General features: G+C 28.7%; 2 protein-coding genes across 4 annotated transcripts in view; one reads left to right on the forward strand and one right to left on the reverse strand.

Annotated features, from left to right (window-relative positions):
• Positions 1 to 4591: 4591 nt before the first annotated feature.
• Positions 4592 to 6170, forward strand: LOC119669364 (zinc carboxypeptidase-like). The gene is made up of 2 exons (XM_038079222.1): positions 4592 to 5058; positions 5130 to 6170. The coding sequence occupies exons 1-2, from the start codon at positions 4711 to 4713 to the stop codon at positions 6120 to 6122; spliced, it is 1341 nt and encodes a 446-aa protein (XP_037935150.1). The 5' UTR covers positions 4592 to 4710; the 3' UTR covers positions 6123 to 6170.
• Positions 6158 to 21390, reverse strand: part of LOC119669365 — a 141799-nt gene continuing 126566 nt past the window's right edge. For 2 of the 3 annotated variants that reach the window (XM_038079223.1, XM_038079224.1), the window contains exons 2-4: positions 10230 to 11158; positions 8328 to 8456; positions 6158 to 6963 (exon numbers count right to left, since the gene is read on the reverse strand). In XM_038079223.1, coding sequence (XP_037935151.1) covers positions 6798 to 6963; positions 8328 to 8456; positions 10230 to 11158 — 1224 coding nt within the window. In that variant the 3' untranslated portion in view covers positions 6158 to 6797. The remainder of the gene's footprint in view (positions 6964 to 8327; positions 8457 to 10229; positions 11159 to 21390) is intronic. The other variant, XM_038079225.1, reaches the window with a different exon arrangement.

Here is a 21390-nt window from a genome sequence, read left to right on the forward strand (position 1 = left end):
CGGCTCAGAAGGAAAGCATAAAAGGATGTTAAACACTGAGTGGGGAATTTGTGTGAGTAATCCTTCTGAGAGGATGACTGCTCCAGGACGACTGCGCAATGACTAAGACTAACAGCTGTAAATAAACTTAATTCGAAATGTAACAAGTCTAATATAATGATCGGTTATGAAGAAATACTAGAACCACTACATGTTTAGTTTAATGAATGTATCAAATAGGTATAGATAAATATAATCTATAGACATATATAATCGCATAGAAATAATCTTTCGTGTTATGAATAAAACGACAGTTAGAAAAAAATGGGCCTATAACAATTCGACTTTTATCTTAAAATAGAATATTTTTTAGAAGCCTAAGGATATCAAACTCTTTGCCATTCTTACTTCTTTGTCATTTTAAGGTGATAAGACTGTAAATGTTTGATATAAACCTAAGAATTGTCTTTTGAGGGACTGACCAGTTTAATGGAGGAATTAATATCTTAATCAAGTGATAAACTGCTTCATTAATTTCTCAGTAATTTTTGATTAATTACACTATACATTGTTTATAAAATTAATAAATACTCTCAAGTTTGTAAAATTATTTTTATTTGTATAAATTTAATGTGTTGGTGAACTCACCAAAGAAGATAGCTTCTTTATTAATCGTACACTTATTCTCATAATTGGCACACTTAAATAAAATCTAAATTTTTAAGCGAACGTAAGTTATTAATCTGCAATATGAAGACTTTCGCAATTTATAGCTACCTCTTGATGTCTTCCGTCTTTTGTCAATTCCTTCCATATCTCTTCTTATAAACTTCGTGAACTCCAGCTTGTAATGTCAAATACCAAATCTAATAAGGCACTAGATAACGACTATATTCCTTATGAGTTTCACAAAAACGCTCCTCCTGGTTTTCTCAACGAGTTACTTATGCTATACAATTTTATATTTCTTTACGGTGTCATACCATCTTCATCTTCAAAGTCGATAATTCAACCAATGTTTAAAAAAAACGAGATTCTAACATAGTTACAAACTATCGTAGACTATTACTGCTTGACTCGATCTATAATAGCTGAGTTGAGCCCGATTTTCAGAGAAAATAGACGTATTTTTTTTGATAAAGACATCGGGTGTATACCCGTTTTTTAGAGAGCCCAACTAAGTTATGTCTTAAATGAATACCAAGTCGATTTTGCAGATCCTACTCAATTGTTAATAACATTTTCAATCTGATCTCTAGATAGCTAATTTGTTTAGGTATTGTTCGCGATGGGATTATGATTTTCAGAATAGGTCGCAGATTAATACATTGTCGCGGAAGTTCGGGAAAGCCATGTAGAAATATTCTTTGGAATATTAGTTACCTATAAGCTCTCCTACAATAAGCATTTCACCACCAAACTTTCATTAGGTAAAAGTCTAATTAACTCCACATGTGTTAAAATTTTCTATATGGCAGCACATTCAATTGAATAAGTGGGAAAACTCTTTAGATTTTTATTTCTATCCACAAACATTCAAAACTTAATTCTCCGCTTAGAAACGGATTTACCAACTCAATTTGTAGACACAATGCAAACACATTTAGCCTATATAAGAAAAATTCTTAATCTTTCTTCCTCAAGGCTTCGTCGAATACAAGTTGAACTTACCATTGACAAAGGCATATATTGGGCCAAAGATTGGGAAAATATGTCTTTAGAACTGGTTCAAAAACCAGTATTCAAAGTATGAATCTTAAATTTGTACACAATAACATTATAACTTTATATAAACGAAGTGAACACGTATGCTAGATCGGAATCTCATGACATGTACCCACAATTGCAATATGACATTATGCATAGTTTTTAGTGTTTTTACGAAAACACTGAGCACATAAGGAGCTGACTTTTTAAATATAGAGGTGGTCTTTTTATACTGATATATATATATGTCATATACCGTTTTTTTAGAGAAAATAGACGTATATTTTTGATGAAGCCATCGGGTGTATGCCCGATTTTCAGAGAAAATAGACATATTTTTTTGGATAAAGCATTATGTCCGAAGGAGAAGTTCAAGTCTAGTTAAATGGTAGCAATACAAATAACCTGTACAAATTAATGTTCGTTATGTTGAACCTTTTCCGAGTTAGTGTACTGGGCATTTTTACCCTATGATGGCTGGGGGGTTTCTGTAGAGTCCCGTTCATCTCACTGACTAATTTGAGTATTCCTCATAATCTTCATGATTATTCAATGACTGATCTAAGATCTGCTTACCACCCCGTGCGGTTACTGATTACTTTAAGAATAGATAGAGCTAAGTAGTATTTTAAGTTACAGAAGATTAATTAATTATTGAAAAATTTATATGAATATACATAGATTTTAGATTTCAAGTAAAATGCTATGATTTTTTGTTAGTGCTACATAAATTTCTTTGAATTAATAATTATTAATAAATAACAATGACTACAAAGCACTATATGCACAGTTTGAAAAAAACTGGATTGCATGGTTTGTGTATAGAATACCGTGAGAACATTTCATAAGTCACTATAGTAGTGAATTCGTATTGAAATTTAAGAACGAGGTGGCGCTATTCTTCTTCAAACTGTTCAGTATATTTGCAACTTTATTGCTTAAGCCATTTGTAGGGATGTTGAGACATTATTAGAATAAACAAAATATCATTATTTTATTAATAATATTTATTTATATTATATTCATAATATTTATAATATAATATATTATATAGAAAATCAAGTGTTTAATATGTTATAATATAATATATTACTTATGATTTTATTTTATATTATTTATAAAATGTTACACTGAATATGATTTGCTGTACTTAATTAAACTCAAAAAAAAATAAATTAAATTATAAAATAGAGAAAGGCCAGTTAGCTGCTCTAAAATTATGGAATAAAAACAAGAATGTAGTGATTAGTTTCAGGCTAAGGAATTAACGTTTTCTTTGATATTTTTGGTACATTACTGTTTAACGTTTTGGTACATTATTACTGTTCTCACAGTAATAATGTCTTAATGAATTCATTATTTTAGGCAGTGATGGTTTTTAAAATTTTTGACTGCCCTCTTTGTAAAATTTTGCAAGATCTTCAATTACATGATATGATATCTTATATTGAATTGTAGGACCTTGAACTCTAGAAGTAATGGGTACTCAATGCTTGTTTAGAAACTTCCTCTCTTATTTGAATTTTTTTTGGATTCAATGAGTTTGTGCTGAGTTAGGGGGCTATTCAAGTATATTATCAAATGCGTTATATTATCAGCTTTGGGTATTACGACTAAATTTTTTAAGAAAGTTATTGTTCAACTGTTTCTGTTAAGAGAGAAAATCGTATCATAAAGATCTTTTCGTTCATTTAATAACAATTTTTTAACTAAAGGTTGATGAGACTACAGTTGAATAGTGGCTACGACAGTCTCTTAGTAGTTCATCATATAGCAATATTATTGAAGATTTACTTATTAAATACTGTCATTATTAAATACTCTTATTAAATACTCAATACTCTCTCATTAACATTAAGATAAATCTATATTTATACTTACAATATTCACATAAAATATAATTTACAACAATACATTTTAATATTAAAACTTATAATATTATTTCAAATTTTATTTAATTTTTGGCAACAAATGTGCAGTTTGAGGAATGTTGTTTTACCGTGTTATCAAACATTTCAAACCATTTGAAAGTCATTGATATATTTAATTATCGTATATTTCCTCCATAAAGTACTAGTGCCATCTATATATGAAAGCTGCCGTATATTTTTATAAGTACTGTACATACTTTTCGGTACCTTACGTATTTAAAATTTTTTTGGTATGCACGTATTCAAATAATTTTTTTTTAATATTTTTTATGTATATTTTTATATGTAATGATATATATAATATTTGGCAATTTTCCAAACAGCTGCATAGCCAGTCAGTTTTTCGTCACCAATGAGTTTAAAAGTCCTGTTTATGTTTATGTTTAAATATGAAATAACCAAATTTCCTTTGGTTGATTTTGTTTGATGTTGATTTTGTGTGATGTTGTTTTTCTTTTATATACCAGGTGTACCGGTATGAAATGAGCGTTTTTTGGTAAAAATAAAACACTAATTATTAATAGAAAAGTAAAAAACATTTTATTCAAAGTATTGGCCATTGCTTTCTACACATTTTGACCACCTTTCTGGCAATTTGTGGATACCACGCCAAAAAAATTGTTCGTCTTTTAAAGCAAACCAACCAGACACAACAAATCAATGCTACCACAGCTTTTGGCTAAATTTTGGAACAAGATTTTTAAATTTAGATTAAAATCTCAGATTGCGTAATAGTAATATTCTTATCTGTTTACACTATACAGGGTCACCACATGCCACATAAATATTTAATACCAAACAAAACTTTTCGAATGTTATTATACGAATTCTAATGTGATTAGTTTTAATTAATTCAGTAATGTCATCTGCAATCTTTTTTCTAAAAAATTTGTTTTTTCTATATATGTAATAAAACATTAGTTTTATTTTTTTTAATTGTATAAGCCTGGCAAGCCTGGAAAAATCAAAAATAACTGAAAATAAAAGAGACGTCAAAAGTGTATCACAATCTGAGCTTAATTTATATATTTTATAAGCATTCTTATTGTACCAAGTGTTAAGTGTAGAATTTATATATTTAAGGCATATAAAAATGTTTCGAAATGTCAAAAGATTATATTTTGTTTTAAATGCCGTAATATTTTTGCTATTTTTACACATAACGGAAAGTGAAAATGCCGCGTTCTGTACTAAGGATGATAAATGTGTGGAGCCCTACGTTAATCAGGCTCGTTACGATCACTACCGTATGTACTATGTTGAGTTAGATACTGAAGAGCATGTCAAACTCTTCCAAGACCTTGAGGAGCAGAGTGACAGCTGTACTTTCTATGGGCATGCCTTGCGACCAAAGCAAAAGTTGACCATTATGGTTGCAGCTCATAAAGTTTCAGATTTTGCAGACTTGCTCATGACGTACAAAGTTAAGCATCGCGTTCTGGTAAGTGGAACTTCCCAAATTCTACATGTCTATTAAATTAGTTGATCATTAAGGTGAATAACTTATTTTAGACCTACAATTTCCAAGAAAAGATTGACAAGAATATGCTAGAGGTTAAGCCTAAAACTACAAATTTGAAGCATTTTGGTTGGAAACATTATTATCATCTAGAAACCATCTATGAATGGTTAGAACACGTAGCAGAACAATATCCACAAGATGTAACATTGCTAAATATGGGTGATAGTACCGAAGGTCTGCCGATTAAAGGTCTAAAATTGGCACGTAATCCACTAAATAAAGCAATTTTCATTGAAAGCGGCATACATGCACGTGAATGGATTGCTCCAGCAACTGCAACATATTTAATCAACGAGTTACTCACATCGAAAAGCGAGCGAGTACAAAACTTGGCAAATAACTACAATTGGATTATATTTCCAGTTGTCAATCCTGATGGTTATAAGTATTCCTTTGAAAATGATCGCATGTGGCGTAAAAATCGCGCAAGTTTCGGTTTATGTCGTGGTGTTGATCTTAATCGCAATTATCCTAATCACTGGAATGTGACTGGCACCAGTGGTGATCCATGCCGTTATGATTATTCTGGACCGTCAGCTGGTAGCGAAGTAGAAACACAGCGTTTGATTAAATTCATACAGGATAATGTCGAGCGTGAAAATATCAAAACTTACATATCATTGCACTCCTTTTCGCAGTTGATCATGTTTCCTTATGGTCACACAGCAGAACGTGTTGAGAATTATGACGATCTGACGGCGATCGGTAAGAAAGCAGCTGAGACTATTAAAAATATTTCTGGTCGTGTTTACAAAAGCGGTAGCATTTATGAAACGATTTATCCATCAAGCGGTGGTTCTAAGGATTGGGTGCATGGTGAAATGAATATACCAATTACTTTCACTTTTGAATTACGTGGCCCACCAGATAGTGAGGATTTATTCATATTGCCAGCAGCGGAAATAATACCAACCGCTGAAGAAGCTTGTGCCGCTATAGGCACTATAGTTGAAGAGGCAGCAGCCAAAGGTTATTACAAATAATTTAAAAACAATTAAACAATAAATTAATTTGGTTTATAAATAATTTTATATTTTATTTTTTTAATTCACATTTATATATGTATGTATAAGAATAGTTGCATAGTTGTATAAGAGCAGAAGCCGAAGTTATTTACAATAGTTTTATAACTAATATATACGTAGATATATTTAAAATAATGCAGATTATATAAAATTTAGCAAAAATATTTTATTTTAAAAGCAAAGTTTACAATATAAATTTCATTCGTTGATAAATTATTCATAAAATACTAACAAAAACATGCAGAAATGTTTAAACAATTTTCTATATGCAGCAATGCATAATTCTAAATAAAAGTTGCATGCGATATTTTTTAAAATCAAATTTCTAGCATGAGTTAAATAAGTTAACTTTTTTGCTTGCTATTTAGCAATGCCTTTACTTAAAGTTATAAGTAATGTTTTTTTTTTATTTAATTAAAAACTATAACAAAAAATCAATGTAAAGTAATTTTAAGAAAATAGTAGGCATTTGATATAAAATTAATACTAGACATGCTTTTATTTATAGCATAGGAAGCATGCATCTTCAGCAGTTAACATTTGGTCTGTGATATAACTAAATTGTTGTGGTACCTTCCACTCGTTTAGCTCCCTTCGAATCTTTGCAGTAACAGTAGTAGAAGTAGTTAAAATTTAGGCATTTTGCTGTATGAGGTTTTCCCATTGTGCGATTAGACGATGTGAAGACGGTGCTTCTTCAGGAGTCAAGTCACATAGCTGCGCCAATGACATGGCTGGTCGCATGCCACTGCCTCGACTAAAATGCAATTTAGTATCAAAATCTGGACTTGGTGTAGTGCTAAAATTGTAGAGTATTTTATGTTATAACAATAGAATTTTTAACTCTACATATATATATAACATATTTTGTGCTTTATTATAATGTTAATGCGACAACAGTTGGACATAAGTGAATGAATAAGCAATGAAATAAAATTATTTATTAAGTGACGTATACTATAATATATACTGTAATAGTTAATATAAAAAAAAAACTTTATTTTAACAAAATCTATTTTAAAAATAATTCAACCTCATTTAAGAACTAAACAGATTACACAACTAAATTTTTTATTAATTTCATATAATGGCGTGAGTAGAATCTATAATTTTATTGATGCTACTATAAATATTGGAATTAAATTGAGCCAAATATAAAAAAAAACGCTTAAATGAAAAATACATAAAAGAAATATATACACATTTATATATATATAATAAAAAAGATATTATTGTCCGCGGTATATAGTACCACAATCTATCTATCAACTCAATTTGGGGTTGTGCCTACCTATACTTCGAAAGCATTCCTTACAGTTGAATGCCAAATCCTTCTGAGTGGCTACGAGCTAACATAAACCATTATTAATCTCGATAGATATGTAGAAAAAAATTGGTTTGCTGTTGTGGTAAAGATTTAAAGGATTAAACACCACCAGTTCTTGAGAAATCCAGAAATAAAATACTATAAATGCTTTATAATTAACAATAGAAAGTTACCGTAAAAAATGCAAAGAAATTGGAATTGACGGAAACACGATTTGGAGGTGACGTAAAGTCACCGCAAGTGATCATATCTACCCGATTAGATGATGCCAAATGAAATTATAAGTACATAAGGATAATTAAGAAGAAAATATTTGGAATTCAGAAGTTCAGAAAATTAAGTTTACATGAAAATAATTCAGAATTAATAATAAGTTAATTCTTGAATTAAGACTTCAATGCTGACAAATTGGTATCCCGCAAATCTAATGCAGAAAGTCTTTCGATATGACAATCGGAAGACTTTGAAATCCACATAGTTATAAAAATTCATAAAACCACATAAATATGAACGACTTCACATCAGCATTTATGATAAACAAAATATAAGCCCCACTCTATATATTACAAGAATATTCATGAAATAATCTCAAGGAGCTACAAATATGAGGAAAATACACTCTACTGAATGACTCGCCTCTTAGTCTACTTAGGCATAAAATTAAACATATTTTGAATTCTAACTAGTAATGTTGATTTAGTTCCAAAGTTTGGGTATCCGTATTGAAACTACATATTTCCTAACTTCTTGTTTACCGAGAGCTGAACAATAGTTCTTAAATTTTTTAATTAAGAACCTATGTATATAAGAACCTCCCAAGTTGTGTCTTTTCTCACCTTGGTGATAAATTTCCATTGAAATGTGATAACTCGCACAGTTCACTAATAGACTTAGCTGATCGTAATTTGTTAGGGCCGTAACAATGTTCCACTTCAAACTCATCTTCCTCGTCGGTTTCCACATTACTGAAAATGTAAAAAAGAAAATACATGTTGTAATTTTTATTTTACTATTTGCTATTTTATTAATAATTATTAAATTATCAATGATTTTTCAAGTATATTCAAGTATAAATTTTTTAATATTTATTTTTTATTTGAAACTGTTAAAAAAATAAATATGAAGAATCAAATAATGAAATTAGTTTTTTAATAAATTAAATTAATCAATTTCAATTAATTTTTTTAATTAATTCAGTCTTAATATTTATAGTTTCATTTACTTAATGGCTCATTTATTACCTCTATTGGCCAGGAATTTAATTAATTTTATTTTAACCAATTAATTTTATTTTAATCAATTAATTTTATAAGTAAATTAACAAATTTATTTTATAACTATTTTAATCAACTAATTTAATGAATAACTTAATAGATTTATTTAATAATTGAAATTAATTACATATAATTAAATATTAAATTGATATTAGTATTATTATATTAAATTTATTTCTATAAAAAAACTTTCAAATATTTCATAAATATTTTGATGAATATTTTGCTAAATTTTGTAAATTAATTAATTTATAACTTATAAACTCTTAGTCAATTAATTAATTTCATAAAAAAATTAATTTCATAAAAAAATTAATTTAATAACTAATTAACTTAAATAATTAATTAAATAAATTAATGAAGTAACTCATTTAATAGAAAAATTTAATAAATCAAATAATTTAATAAATTAATTTTATTTAATTTAATAATTTGATTAAAATATATATTTATATATTTATATAATATAAAACTTTTTTATTAAAATAGTAATATAACTTAATATATAAATAAATTTAACAAATTATGTCAAAAATTAATTTAATAAATGAATTATAAAATTAAATAATTAAAAAAAAATTAATTTAATAAATAAATTAATTGAGTAACTAGATCAATGGAATTTAATAAATTAATTCATATAATAATTCAATTAATAAATTAATGAATTTTTTAACTAAATTATCAAATTTTATTAAGTTAAATATTACTTTTATATTAGATTACATTAATTAATCAACTAATTTTATAAATAAATTAGTCAGCTAATTTTATAAATCAATTAATCAACTAATTTTATAAATTAAAAAATAAATTTAATAAAACAATTAAAAAATAATTTAATAAATAAATTAATTTAAGAAAATAAATAAATTAACAAACTAATTTTATAAATAAATTAAAAAATTAATTTAATGAAACAATTAAAAAATTAATTTAAAAATATAATTATTGAATTAATTTAATAATTTAATTAATAAATTAATTTAATGAATAATTTAATTTTTTAATTTAATGAATAATTTAATTTATTAATTTAATAAATAAATTAATAAATCAATGTAATAAATAAATTAATAAATTAATTTAATACATAAATTGTAAATAATTTATTTTAAATAATTATAACAGATAAATTATTTTAATTAATAAATTAATTTAATAAATACATTAATTATATAATTTATATATATATATATATATATATATATATAATATAAATCAATGAATGAATTTAATAAATAATTCAATATATTAATTTAATAAATAAATCAATGTTAATTTAATAAATGAATTATTTAACCAATTGTATTATGAAATTACCAAAAAATAATTTAATAAATAAATAAATTAATTCAACAAAATGATTTAATAAATCATTACGAATAACATTGACAAATTTTTATTTTTTATTATTATTATTAAGTTAATATGATTTATTATTTGTTGAAATGTAACACTCACTCATTATCTATTGAGTCCAGTAAATCTGGAGTAGATAGTCGAATTTTACGAATTTTCTTCAGTTCGGTCTCACGTTTCTTCAGATCCTTTAACTCACGCTGAATCTTAACCTCGGCTGATACGTAACCAGGACGTATGGGTCTACCTTCAGCATCACGCTCTATTACAGTTGGAGTCATGCTGACTGTCGGTATGACAATAGAAGCTGGATTGCGTGCACTGAAATCTGGGACGACCGCTGGCATATTGATAGCAGCACTCATCGGTGTATTTGGTGGTGTAGCTGTGATGGGAGAATTCATCAAAGCTGCAGCACTTTTACCATTTAGAAATATTTTATTAGCTGCAGCATTGTTGTTGAGTTGAATTTTGCCACGAGAAGCAATGAAACGTTGCATTACGCCTTTATGTGCAGGATTCACAGCGAATTGTCTGGGCTTAGTAACAGCAAGATGTGGTGTGGATACTGTACGAGTCATTAGTTTTTGTTGTGGTGGTTCTGGTGTCATATTATAGCAATTTGGACCAATATAGCGTTGCTCTTTATTTACACTTTTGAATACTTCGTTGTTGTTGTTGTTGCTGCTTTTGTTTGTGTTCGGACTTGAGGAGGCAGATATGCCTGAATCATCTGAATGATGTCCATCAAAACTCTCTTTGCTATTTATGCTTGAAGCGAGTGATGGTACGTCATCTTGCACTGCCAATGAAGTAACAACTGCAGTGGCTCTGACCAATGGCTCTGGAGTTAATGATATACTATTACTGCTTTCGGTATCGTTATTGTTATGGCTGTCATGGCCATCGATTTCGTCATATTCATCCAAAGAAACAGGTGCACCCATAGTGGAAGTAAGTTGTCGGTGTTCTTCTTCACGTCGTACAACTTCCTTAATTTCCTCTTGAATGCGCATTAAAGGATCGATTTTCTGTAAGAAAACACAAATATGTTTATATTTAGTAAATTCCCTTAATTAAGGTTATATGGAATATGATATTTTTTAAATATAAAAGTAAAATATAATGCAAATTTGTTTTCGTAATTGGAATAAACTGTGCTACCACATGTCCATGAGTCAAAGCAAAACTATGTGAAAGAAGTTAGTCGAATTAGGCCAGGTGTTCATTCCAATGCACACCGGAGGAACGATAGTAGCTTGTTTTGTGTGAATGTTTAGTTTTTACTTAAAATTATTTTTAAATATTGCCGTTTTAACATCATAAGTAAATAAAAAAAATAAAAATATTTTTCGATATAGATATAATATATACATTTTTTAATATTTTTTTTTTTAAAGTTAAATTATTATTTATTATTTAAAAAAATGACATATCAGCTTTGATTAGGGATGACTTCAATTCATTACTTCATTTGTGATGATCATTTTAACTTAAAGAAAGTACATGAGCTCATATTCATTTCTAGATCGTATATTCTATCTTATCACTAAAAACGAAAAATGCCATACAAAAGTATCGACTTAGATGACAGATATTTTTCCTTTTTGGTCATAAATTTTTAGGTGTAACCTATTTTTATGGATGACTGGTATACAGTTTCTACTATATACTATACATGGATTTATATTGACACCAACTAAATTTCTAAATACCTGATAGTTTCACATCCCTTTCTTCTTGTAAATCAATATATAAAATAATTTTTAAGTGTAAAACTTAAATCGCCATTTAGTAGTAGATATGACTGCTTTCGATATCTATAAAAATAGCTTTGTAGCTAGTCTTCCACTTCGTCCATACATCAACATCATTGCCCATTTTTACAACTTTTATTTTCGCTAATTTTAGTAAATAATCACCTTCACTTTTTTGCGATTTGTTGATGGCGCAATTTGTCTCACTTGACATTGAAGTGATAAGTGATAAAATAAAATGATCGAAGAGATTGAATGAATTTTAAAATTTAAACAACTCTTAATTTTAAAAATTTATTTTAGTCAAAAAGCTTTCAGGTAAAATAATAAAAAATTGTACGATAATCCATCGATCGTGAGATATAAATCTGGTAATCATAATCAAGATAACGTCTTGATAACGTCGCTTTACAATTGTTTAATATATTTTTATATGAAAATGAAATTGTTAACATGAATTAACAATCAACTCAGATATAGTGAGATAATTATTCACTAGTATTAATTGCATTAATTTTATTTTTTATTAAATCTTTGAAATTATCCATGACGAGAAAGAAATTGTGTTAGATTATAGTTTATTTCTCCAATTTTCGTATGTGAAAATTTTTTCTATGTCTCGTGTCAATTTTGCTCTCCATTTTCCTCTTCTGCGTTCCATCTTTGTTACCAGAGTTGTTGGATCTAATCATCCTCTAAATGATTCGTTCAATCTCTAGATCATTCAAGGTAGTGAGTGAAACACAGCTTTATTTGCCACCTCATTTTCCTTTCTTTGGCTGCTAAATTTATAGATAAGTTGCCACTAATAACCAACAACGCGACCTCAGAAGAGCAATAATACCACTTTAATATATTGTCTCTTCAACTTTTATATTATTTTGTTAATATTAAAAGAAATTATCAAGTACTAAAAAAATCAAAAAAAAACTGTGGTGTATATAAATTACCATACTTTTTTTGGGTTGTTGATTTAAAAATACGAACGTAACACTAAGGGCCACGTTACGTAGAGTGTCTAGGACATGAGTAAAATTGTTGTTGTTAATGCAAATTATAAAATTGAGATTGAGGGAAAAAACAATATATCGTTTCAAATTCCAGCATGAGAGTCGGCGTATTTGTGACTCGGCACTAAGGCAAAGCAGTGTTGTTTTATAATAAATTTCAGAATTTGCGCCGATCTTTTGATATTTTTTTATATTGAATAGTTTTCTTTTTCTTTCCAGTTTATTTTTGGCTTTCTTTGTTTACAATGTATGAAGCAGTTAGGGACTTACAACTAGCTTCTCACACCATTTTATTACCGTATCCTAGTCTAGTGCTATTGCGTGTTACGTGTTGTAATCTAATAACGAAAGTGATACTTATTGTTACCCATGCCTCTCTTTCTGCTTAGAAGCGGCAAGAATTACACTTTTTGTTACTAAAAAGCTAGATTCTATTAACGATAGTGACACTGCTTTTTACCCATATATGCGTTCTGCTTAGAAGTAATGAGGGTTGTACTACTTGTATTTTCTTCACAAGGATTATAGTGTGTGTTGATCACATGTTTCTGCACACCATTTAACTAAGAACACAAGAATTACTAGTTATAGCATTGCCGTTCACTAGGATTGGAACTAGGATTGTTATCCACTCTTTTTTAGACCTATTCATGCTCATGGCCGAAGCCAAAGAATATATGATAAAATCTTATCTCATCTCATCGTTAAGTTGAGATATGCTAATGTGAGAGTATTCTACAATATCTCAACGTTCCGTTCTTATCACTATTTTTGTTGCTATTATGTTTCATTAGTGTATTATTTCTTTTACTAATATAAAATTTATTAGTTATGAAGCCATCAATTAATAGCGATTGAAAAAAAAACAAATTTTGTTATTACTCAGTTCCGCAAATATAAATTTTAGTACGAGTAACTTCAATATCCATCGAGTGATACTCCGACTGAAAGGAAACATTAAAGCTGTATTTTTGACTGTATCACAACGATGTTCGCAAAGTTAATATAACATTTTTTCACAATGTATATATAAAAAAACGTATATATAAAAAATTTGTAAAGCTACACCTAAAATCTATTTTTATTTAATTATTTCTTACTTCATTAGACCTATATTTTCATTGTACCATATTTTAATTAAATTTTCAATAAACCAATAATATTTTTATTGCTTCTCATATGAAAAGAAGAAAGTGCTAAGCCTAGAATTTGTAGTCCAACAATTTTCAATATAGACTTATAAAATCAACACATACATATGTCCAAAAATCATTAATGATAGGTAGGTATGCATGAATATTTAATTATCAGATCACTTATGATTCGAGTTAATTCTTGAGTTAAAGTATTATACTACTAAAAAATATTTTGTTGTTGTAATTCACTACTAATCACCCTTCACCCTTCAATGTTTCTCTAAAATTTTTTAAAAGTTCAGTTTTAAGTGGAAGTAAAACCATCTAATAAAAAAAACGGTTTTTAGTCATATTTTTACTCCGTAAGTTACAGAAACTTCCTCTAGACTGCCTTACACATAATTCTCTTACTTGGGAATAAGAAATTTATTAGAGCACTACGAAGACTTGTATTTACGTACCGTAATTCGTAGTTCACAATAATGCATTTACGAAAGGTAACAGACTGTAGCGTGCACGCAAGCATTCCATGTGCAACGACAAAAATCTGCAATAGTGAGCGCAGCTTAAAGCCACAGCTTGCAACGTCAACTCCTCACAGAAGCTCAAAGTCAAGATGACGGCTAAGCGAGGTCAACATGATTGTTTAGCTGGGATTGGTCTGAACACATTTCGACTGTCACGTATCAAGAGAAGAAATGCTTTTAATGTAAAATAGCCTTTGTTGTCGAAATTGCAAAGATTATTTCACTTCTGCAGAGTTGTGGAGTGTACGATGGAGCATCGCCATTCTTGGATGTCATTTAACGAAACGGAAAACAAATTTGAGAGTTCAATTAACTTTTTTACATGCAAAAGGTCAGAATCAGAAATTACGTGAGTGAGCGATAACCACAGTCACCGCAGCCGGCACAGTTGGCTAAGTTACCAGAGTTACAAAACCAACTCAAAGGAAATGCAATGCAGATTTGTTAAGGAAAAATTTGTTTGAAATGTGAAAGAAAATCGTGAATTAAATGTGAATTCAGGCAGAATAACTTGTGAATCTTGTGGCAATAATTTGTTTATTTCGCGCCACTTTATCACGAATGCTTGCCTCCCTGCCTCCCTGCCTGCCTGACTGCCTGCCTGCCTGAATGCTCGTCTGTCTGACTTTCAGACTATTCAGCCTTCCTTTACAGCCAATTCATGCAAACCAACTGTTGTGTAACAGCACGGATTAAAATTGGTTTGTGCTCGCATGCGCATACGAGTCTGCGCCCATATGTTGTAAGCCAGCGAAATCCATATAAACCCGGTTTGGAATTCTTTCAGTTGAAGGAAAGCGCTGCTTTACCTTTCAATTTTTTTGTTTTTTTTGTGTTTCGTTTATTTGTTGCTTTCAGTTAATAAACTATAATTGTCTTGATACGTGAGCCTTTTTTTTCATTTTAAATTTAGAACGAAATCTGGTTTACAGTAAACAATGGAAGAAAAAAATTTAATAAAAATATGTTATGCAGTCTAAAAATGGCTTATACTGCAACTCGAACGTCAGATACAATTAAAGTTCCACTCTGTTGAGCAGTCAGCACACATTGGTGGCAGCTTAATTTAAATGAACATACATAACTTGTGTATCTCTCCACCGAAACATACACATAATAACAGTATTAAGGTGCCCTAAGTACACAAAGTATTAGATGAAATGCCCATTTAAAAGCAATGACTGCTTGTCAGATTCATATTCAGCATACTATTTTCATCAAAGTATCTGTTGCAAAGTTTTATATTTCATTCATATTACATATTATTAAATTTACTTCAATATGTATGTTTCTCTTAGGTTATATTATGTATTTCTAGTGCTGAGGTATATGTTAAAACGCAAAGAGTCCAAAATATGTCGAAACTTTAATGAAACATCTTAGGTTTCATCAGGTTTCAAGGGCAAATCTTGTAACTGATTAAACTTTTCTGGGAATAAAGTCTTTAACATATTAAATTTATGTCACGCATGTGGTGTATATTATTAAAACAGGCATAAAACACATTTTTCGTCTTCCTTACTATCGATTTGAAAGAAAGTTTTAATCTTCTATTAATGATTCTTTATCGACAGTGATGCTTCACTAAAAGACACTGTATAATCTATATCTATCTACCTATCTACTAACATCGATCTATGGAGCATCTTTATTTTTTCCCTTAAAAAGTAATATCTTTAAGCCGATTAAAATAATTAACCAAAATTTTTTTATTAAACGTGACTGTTTTTAAATAAAAATGGTTTTGAACTATAGTGAATTAAAACAACAATTTTTTTTTGAATTTCGAGTATTGTGTATTGCTTAATAACCATGTCAGTGGTCTTTCATAGTGAATTTATTGGTGAAGAAAAAACAAAAGATTGACAAAATTTCAAGTTAGAAGACTATAAATCAAGTATTATTTTCGATCAATTGCATGATAAACAATAACTCGTCATATGTAGATTAAAACAATAATATATCTTCAACATCTATATAATAATTCCTGTAAATATTTATAAATATTATATAAAAAATACGTAAAGAATTTACCAAGAATTTGCAGAATATCTCACTTCTTTTGAAACTTACTATAAAATGAAGTCAAATATAATAAAAACAAATATTTTCAAATACAAAAATTTTTAAGCTATAGTGAATTATAACAACAAATTTTGTTTGAATTATTATATGCATAATTCCGATATACAGAAATATAATGTATAAAGAATTTACCAGATTAATAAGCTTGTAAGATAAATACTCAAAGTAATAAAAACTGTAAAGATACCAATTGCAACAGTGCAACACCAAATAGAATGACCGACTGGTGACACCACAAAAATAGCGATTGAGTAGAATCCGATGAGTAGGAGAAGAAGGGGCAGATTTTCACACATTTGGAGAAGGCAAATAATTATGAAAATATCACACATGCGGAAATGCTAGGGTGAGTTGAAGCTACTACTAAACAATAATACCGACTGGAAATTCTTTGTTGCGGCACTTATGCTTCTCCTAGGGGTTAAACAATTCAATATATATATATATCATCGAATAGGTCAAGAAATATATGTAAAATAGATATTAAAGAAAATAAGAGATGGGTCAACTGCGATGATAGAAATCCTAGATTTATCTCAAAACTTATCTCCATAGAATACATGGACATAGTAATATATAAAAGCCAAGTACTCTGAAATTTACAAAAGTTGTTATTAGGTAAGAAAAAGCACTATCGACACTTTTCTATCTTACTGTCTAAAATTTTATTACCATATATCGTGCAAGTTATCTAGTGCTTCTAATCGATTTACAACAACTAAACAAAAACATTAAACAAATCAAATAGTTTCACAAGCAATAAGGGATTTATTACGAACAACCCAAAGCATAACGGATCACACTATTTGAAGTGATCTATCTAGTGATCAACTAATTGAACTATTCATTAATACATTAAGACCGAAAAGTTTTCGGAAATTCTCATTTAAAATTCGCGCGCTGTATATTTTCCGATATTTTAAGTTTATGTAGTTTGGCAGCACTGTCCTTAATTACTATGCCAAAAATGAGCGCGATCTGTCAGACAGTTCGTTTACGGCAGCTGTTGAAACCAGTTCACCTCAGTAGGGCGTTGCGAAAAAAACAATGGAAAAAAATATTGAACAAAGAGTTTGCATCAAATTTTGTGTTTCGAACGAAATTTCGTGTGCAGAATCGTTGCGAATGCTACAAAAGGCTTATGGGGAATCAGTTTTATCGAAAACTCAAGTTTATGAGTGGTACAAAGCCTTCCAGGACGGTCGTACGACCGTCGAAGACATTTCGCAACGCACTACTGAGGTGAACTGGTTTCAACAGCTGCCGTAAACGAACTGTCTGACAGATCGCGCTCATTTTTGGCATAGTAATTAAGGACAGTGCTGCCAAACTACATAAACTTAAAATATCGAAAAATATACAGCGCGCGAATTTTAAATGAGAATTTCCGAAAACTTTTCAGTCTTAATGTACTTCATGCAAACTTGAGGCAAACTTTTCAATTTGTAAAACTAATAATTGTTTACTTGAGCATAATATAATTATATATTTATATATAAATATATATGTTATATATTTAATATTTAGATAATATAATTATTTTACATTTTTAGACATGTTTATCGAGTTTCATGCTGATATCAATATATGAAGACATTGTTTAGGTAATTCTGTACGATGTTTAATTAATGTTCAAACTAACACCATTTTAGATATCACTCCTCTTAGATAGCCATAAAACTTAACATTATCAAGTTCTCAATAGTATAGTTAAATTGGTGATTCCGGTACTTTTTCAATCCTACATATAGAGGTTACGTTCTTATAATGTACAACACCTTGACGTTTCATTAACGTAAAAATGTTTTTGAAAACTGGGTGCCATATATTATATTGTATGGGTAAGGTTCTTCAAATTATCTATTGTAAAACAAAAAATTTAAACTCGAATAAAAATAAAGTTTTGTAATTTAACAAAAAGTTTTATGAATTATAATTTATTTAAAATGGTTTTCATAAATAAAATCATTTAAAAGAATATAGCTAGCTACCGCACACTTTTCTATAGCTTCAACACCCTCAGGAAGATAATTATTAAATAAATAAATTATTTGCTATTTACTGACTAGATATTAGAAATTACATATGATATATTATATATTGATATTCAGATGTCTAAGTTGGTGAATCAGCACCTTTACTCTATTTATCTGTGGACAGTTTTAAGTCACACTAAGAATAACTGAATACGAGGCTTTATAATATGATGGATCTGATGTCTTTGTATCTGCCTGTGTTTATCAAATTTCGCTGTATTTTTAGGATACTGAGTGTTGGATTATTGTGACTGTCAATTATATTGAACAGTTTTAGATCTCAGATCTCTGTGGATATCCGCTTCTCTTACGTACCATGGGGCGTTAACCAGTTTTCTTAAGACAATATTTTGCCCTCTTTGAAGAATTTTTAAAGTTGAGTTTGGCGCTTGGCAAATTACATATGGTTTATATGATTTCAGATCTCCATCCGTGGTATCATTATATGATACTACTTTAGTCTTTACACCTATTTTGATAATTGTATTGGATATAAACAATATGCAACACCCTCTCGAAAGATAATTATCAAACAAATGAATTATTTACTATATACTGACTAGATATCAGAAAATATGGTTCATATGATCTCAGTTGTTCCATTCACTTAGTGGTGGATACAAAGAAGGAGTTTCGAACTATTTTTTTTACTAGATATATGAAATTTTTATCAATTAACTTAATTTTTTTAATAAAAACTGTCAATAAAAATCCCTTTTATATGAACCTCTTCATTCATACGTTCCTATGTTACTTTCTCTGCATTACAAAGAGCTTAACAAATCGAATATACTCTCCACTGAGAACAATGAAGGGTACAAAAACGTTTTGAAGTAGTTCACATTTTGGATTTCTATGACTTTGGCACGTGCTATCGCCTTCCAGAGCAGCCGAGTAAATAAAGCATAACTGAGTCAACAATTACATCTTGCTCTGGGCTAACTTTGCCATATTTACAAAAATGCATGAGAAATATGAGTGGGCGTAGTTTATGTACCGCATTTACAACTGCATAAAATTTTTACAAATAATTTTAAATTCCAAGTCACAAAATGGATTACCTTGATCAACAAGATACATGATATATTAAAGATAGGAGACTCCACAAATTGAGTCCATCGCCAAGAACTCTTAATTGCAAAATGTTGTTCCACGTGCAGAGGTACAAGCTGTGCAATGAACCATAAATTGGCTTAATCATTTTGGTTGAAACCGAAGATTTATGAGTTTATGCTAATGCAATTGGGCGAAGGCCATCGGTCATCGGCTATGATATCAACAAGAAATTATGTTGTAAGATTGATGGTTATGGTTTGAATTTTTTAATTTTTGTTGCATTAACACTTGGTAAAGTTATTAGCTTTTTTATTTGCATATTTACTAATTCATTACATTAATAAAAATGACATATTAATGTATTCATGCAACTTGCTTCAAAAAAGATATTATACACATAATGTCATTTTGAAAATATTTTTTCGTTACAACTAAATTAAAAAATAGTTTAAATTACAATATTAATAAAAAAAATCAATATTAAAATTATTTTTGAAATTTTTTTAAAACTAAAATAGCATAAATTTATTACAAATATTAATTTTTTAAAATATAGTAATAGTAAATATAGTAATAATGAAAATAAGTTTGTTATGTTAAAATAATCTATTTCATGAATTGTTTTTATAATTTAAAAACATTTTAATTTTTATTTGCCGACTTAAAATGAGAAACATGTAACAAAGACACGCATAATAGTTCAATTGTTATGGAATGACATCACGGATGGCTCCTCTTTGCCTTTTGTCATTTATTCATTCACCCATCCGTGTTCAGTTCACTTCATTCAATAGATACTACTCGTATTATGTCACAAATTATTGGCAATCATTACACGTTTCTTTTTGAATGAAAATAGTTTGTTCCAGAAAAATTGGAACGACCACGGTTTTACTTATGTCCAGAGTTCGTTTTTGTCTTGGTTTTAATCCGCTTAAATGCAACTTCAAACTTACCTACACAAACTTTCAAATCGTTGGGTGAATGTGTGATTATGTATCACAAATTGTGTAAAAAACAATTATGGCTTACATTATGAACTATTGAACGTTTCATCAGAGAGTGTTAAGAAAAATTTTAACATTAATGAATGAAAAATTAAAAATATTAAAAAACCATTTACACATTTTCTTTGTTGCATTAGGACAATGAATTTCAAACTGAACTGGTAGTTCCGCCCACTTCACAGCGAGAGTCAAAATTAGATTAAAGTTTTTATTTAATCAGATCCGCTTTTGTACGTGTCAGAAATGACAAAATAGGCACCAGACAAACAGTTACTTCTTACTTTTCATAACGGTTCGTAACGTTTATCTGATAAGTTTAGAAAAAAAATTAATTTATTATTAAACAATTTTGAGTTTATAAAAAATGAAAACTGTTAATGGGTTAAAAACTTTTCCAACGTTTTACATATTATCACTTTATTAATAATACACATACATATATATCAATGATATGCATTATATTGAATAAGATATACCATATATCGTATCGCATTGAGCTAAAAACACTATATCTTAAAAGTTTTGAAGGTTCTAATATAATGGTTTACATATATGTTATTCATGGTGATTTTCTGAAAAGCAAGTAGTAGTAAAACCTTTCATAGTAGTAAATGTAGAAAAATATTGTTGTAAAATAGTAGTAAAATCA

Source organism: Teleopsis dalmanni, chromosome 1 (assembly GCF_002237135.1).
Source record: "Teleopsis dalmanni isolate 2A chromosome 1, ASM223713v2, whole genome shotgun sequence".
NCBI lineage: Eukaryota > Metazoa > Arthropoda > Insecta > Diptera > Diopsidae > Teleopsis > Teleopsis dalmanni.

Excerpts from the sequence above, each read along its gene's own strand:
- LOC119669364 (XM_038079222.1), top strand. The coding sequence starts at position 4,711 with ATGTTTCGAAATGTCAAAAGATTATATTTTGTTTTAAATGCCGTAATA. Across the intron at positions 5,059-5,129 it reads AAGTTAAGCATCGCGTTCTG|ACCTACAATTTCCAAGAAAA; the intron begins GTAAGTGGAACT and ends AACTTATTTTAG.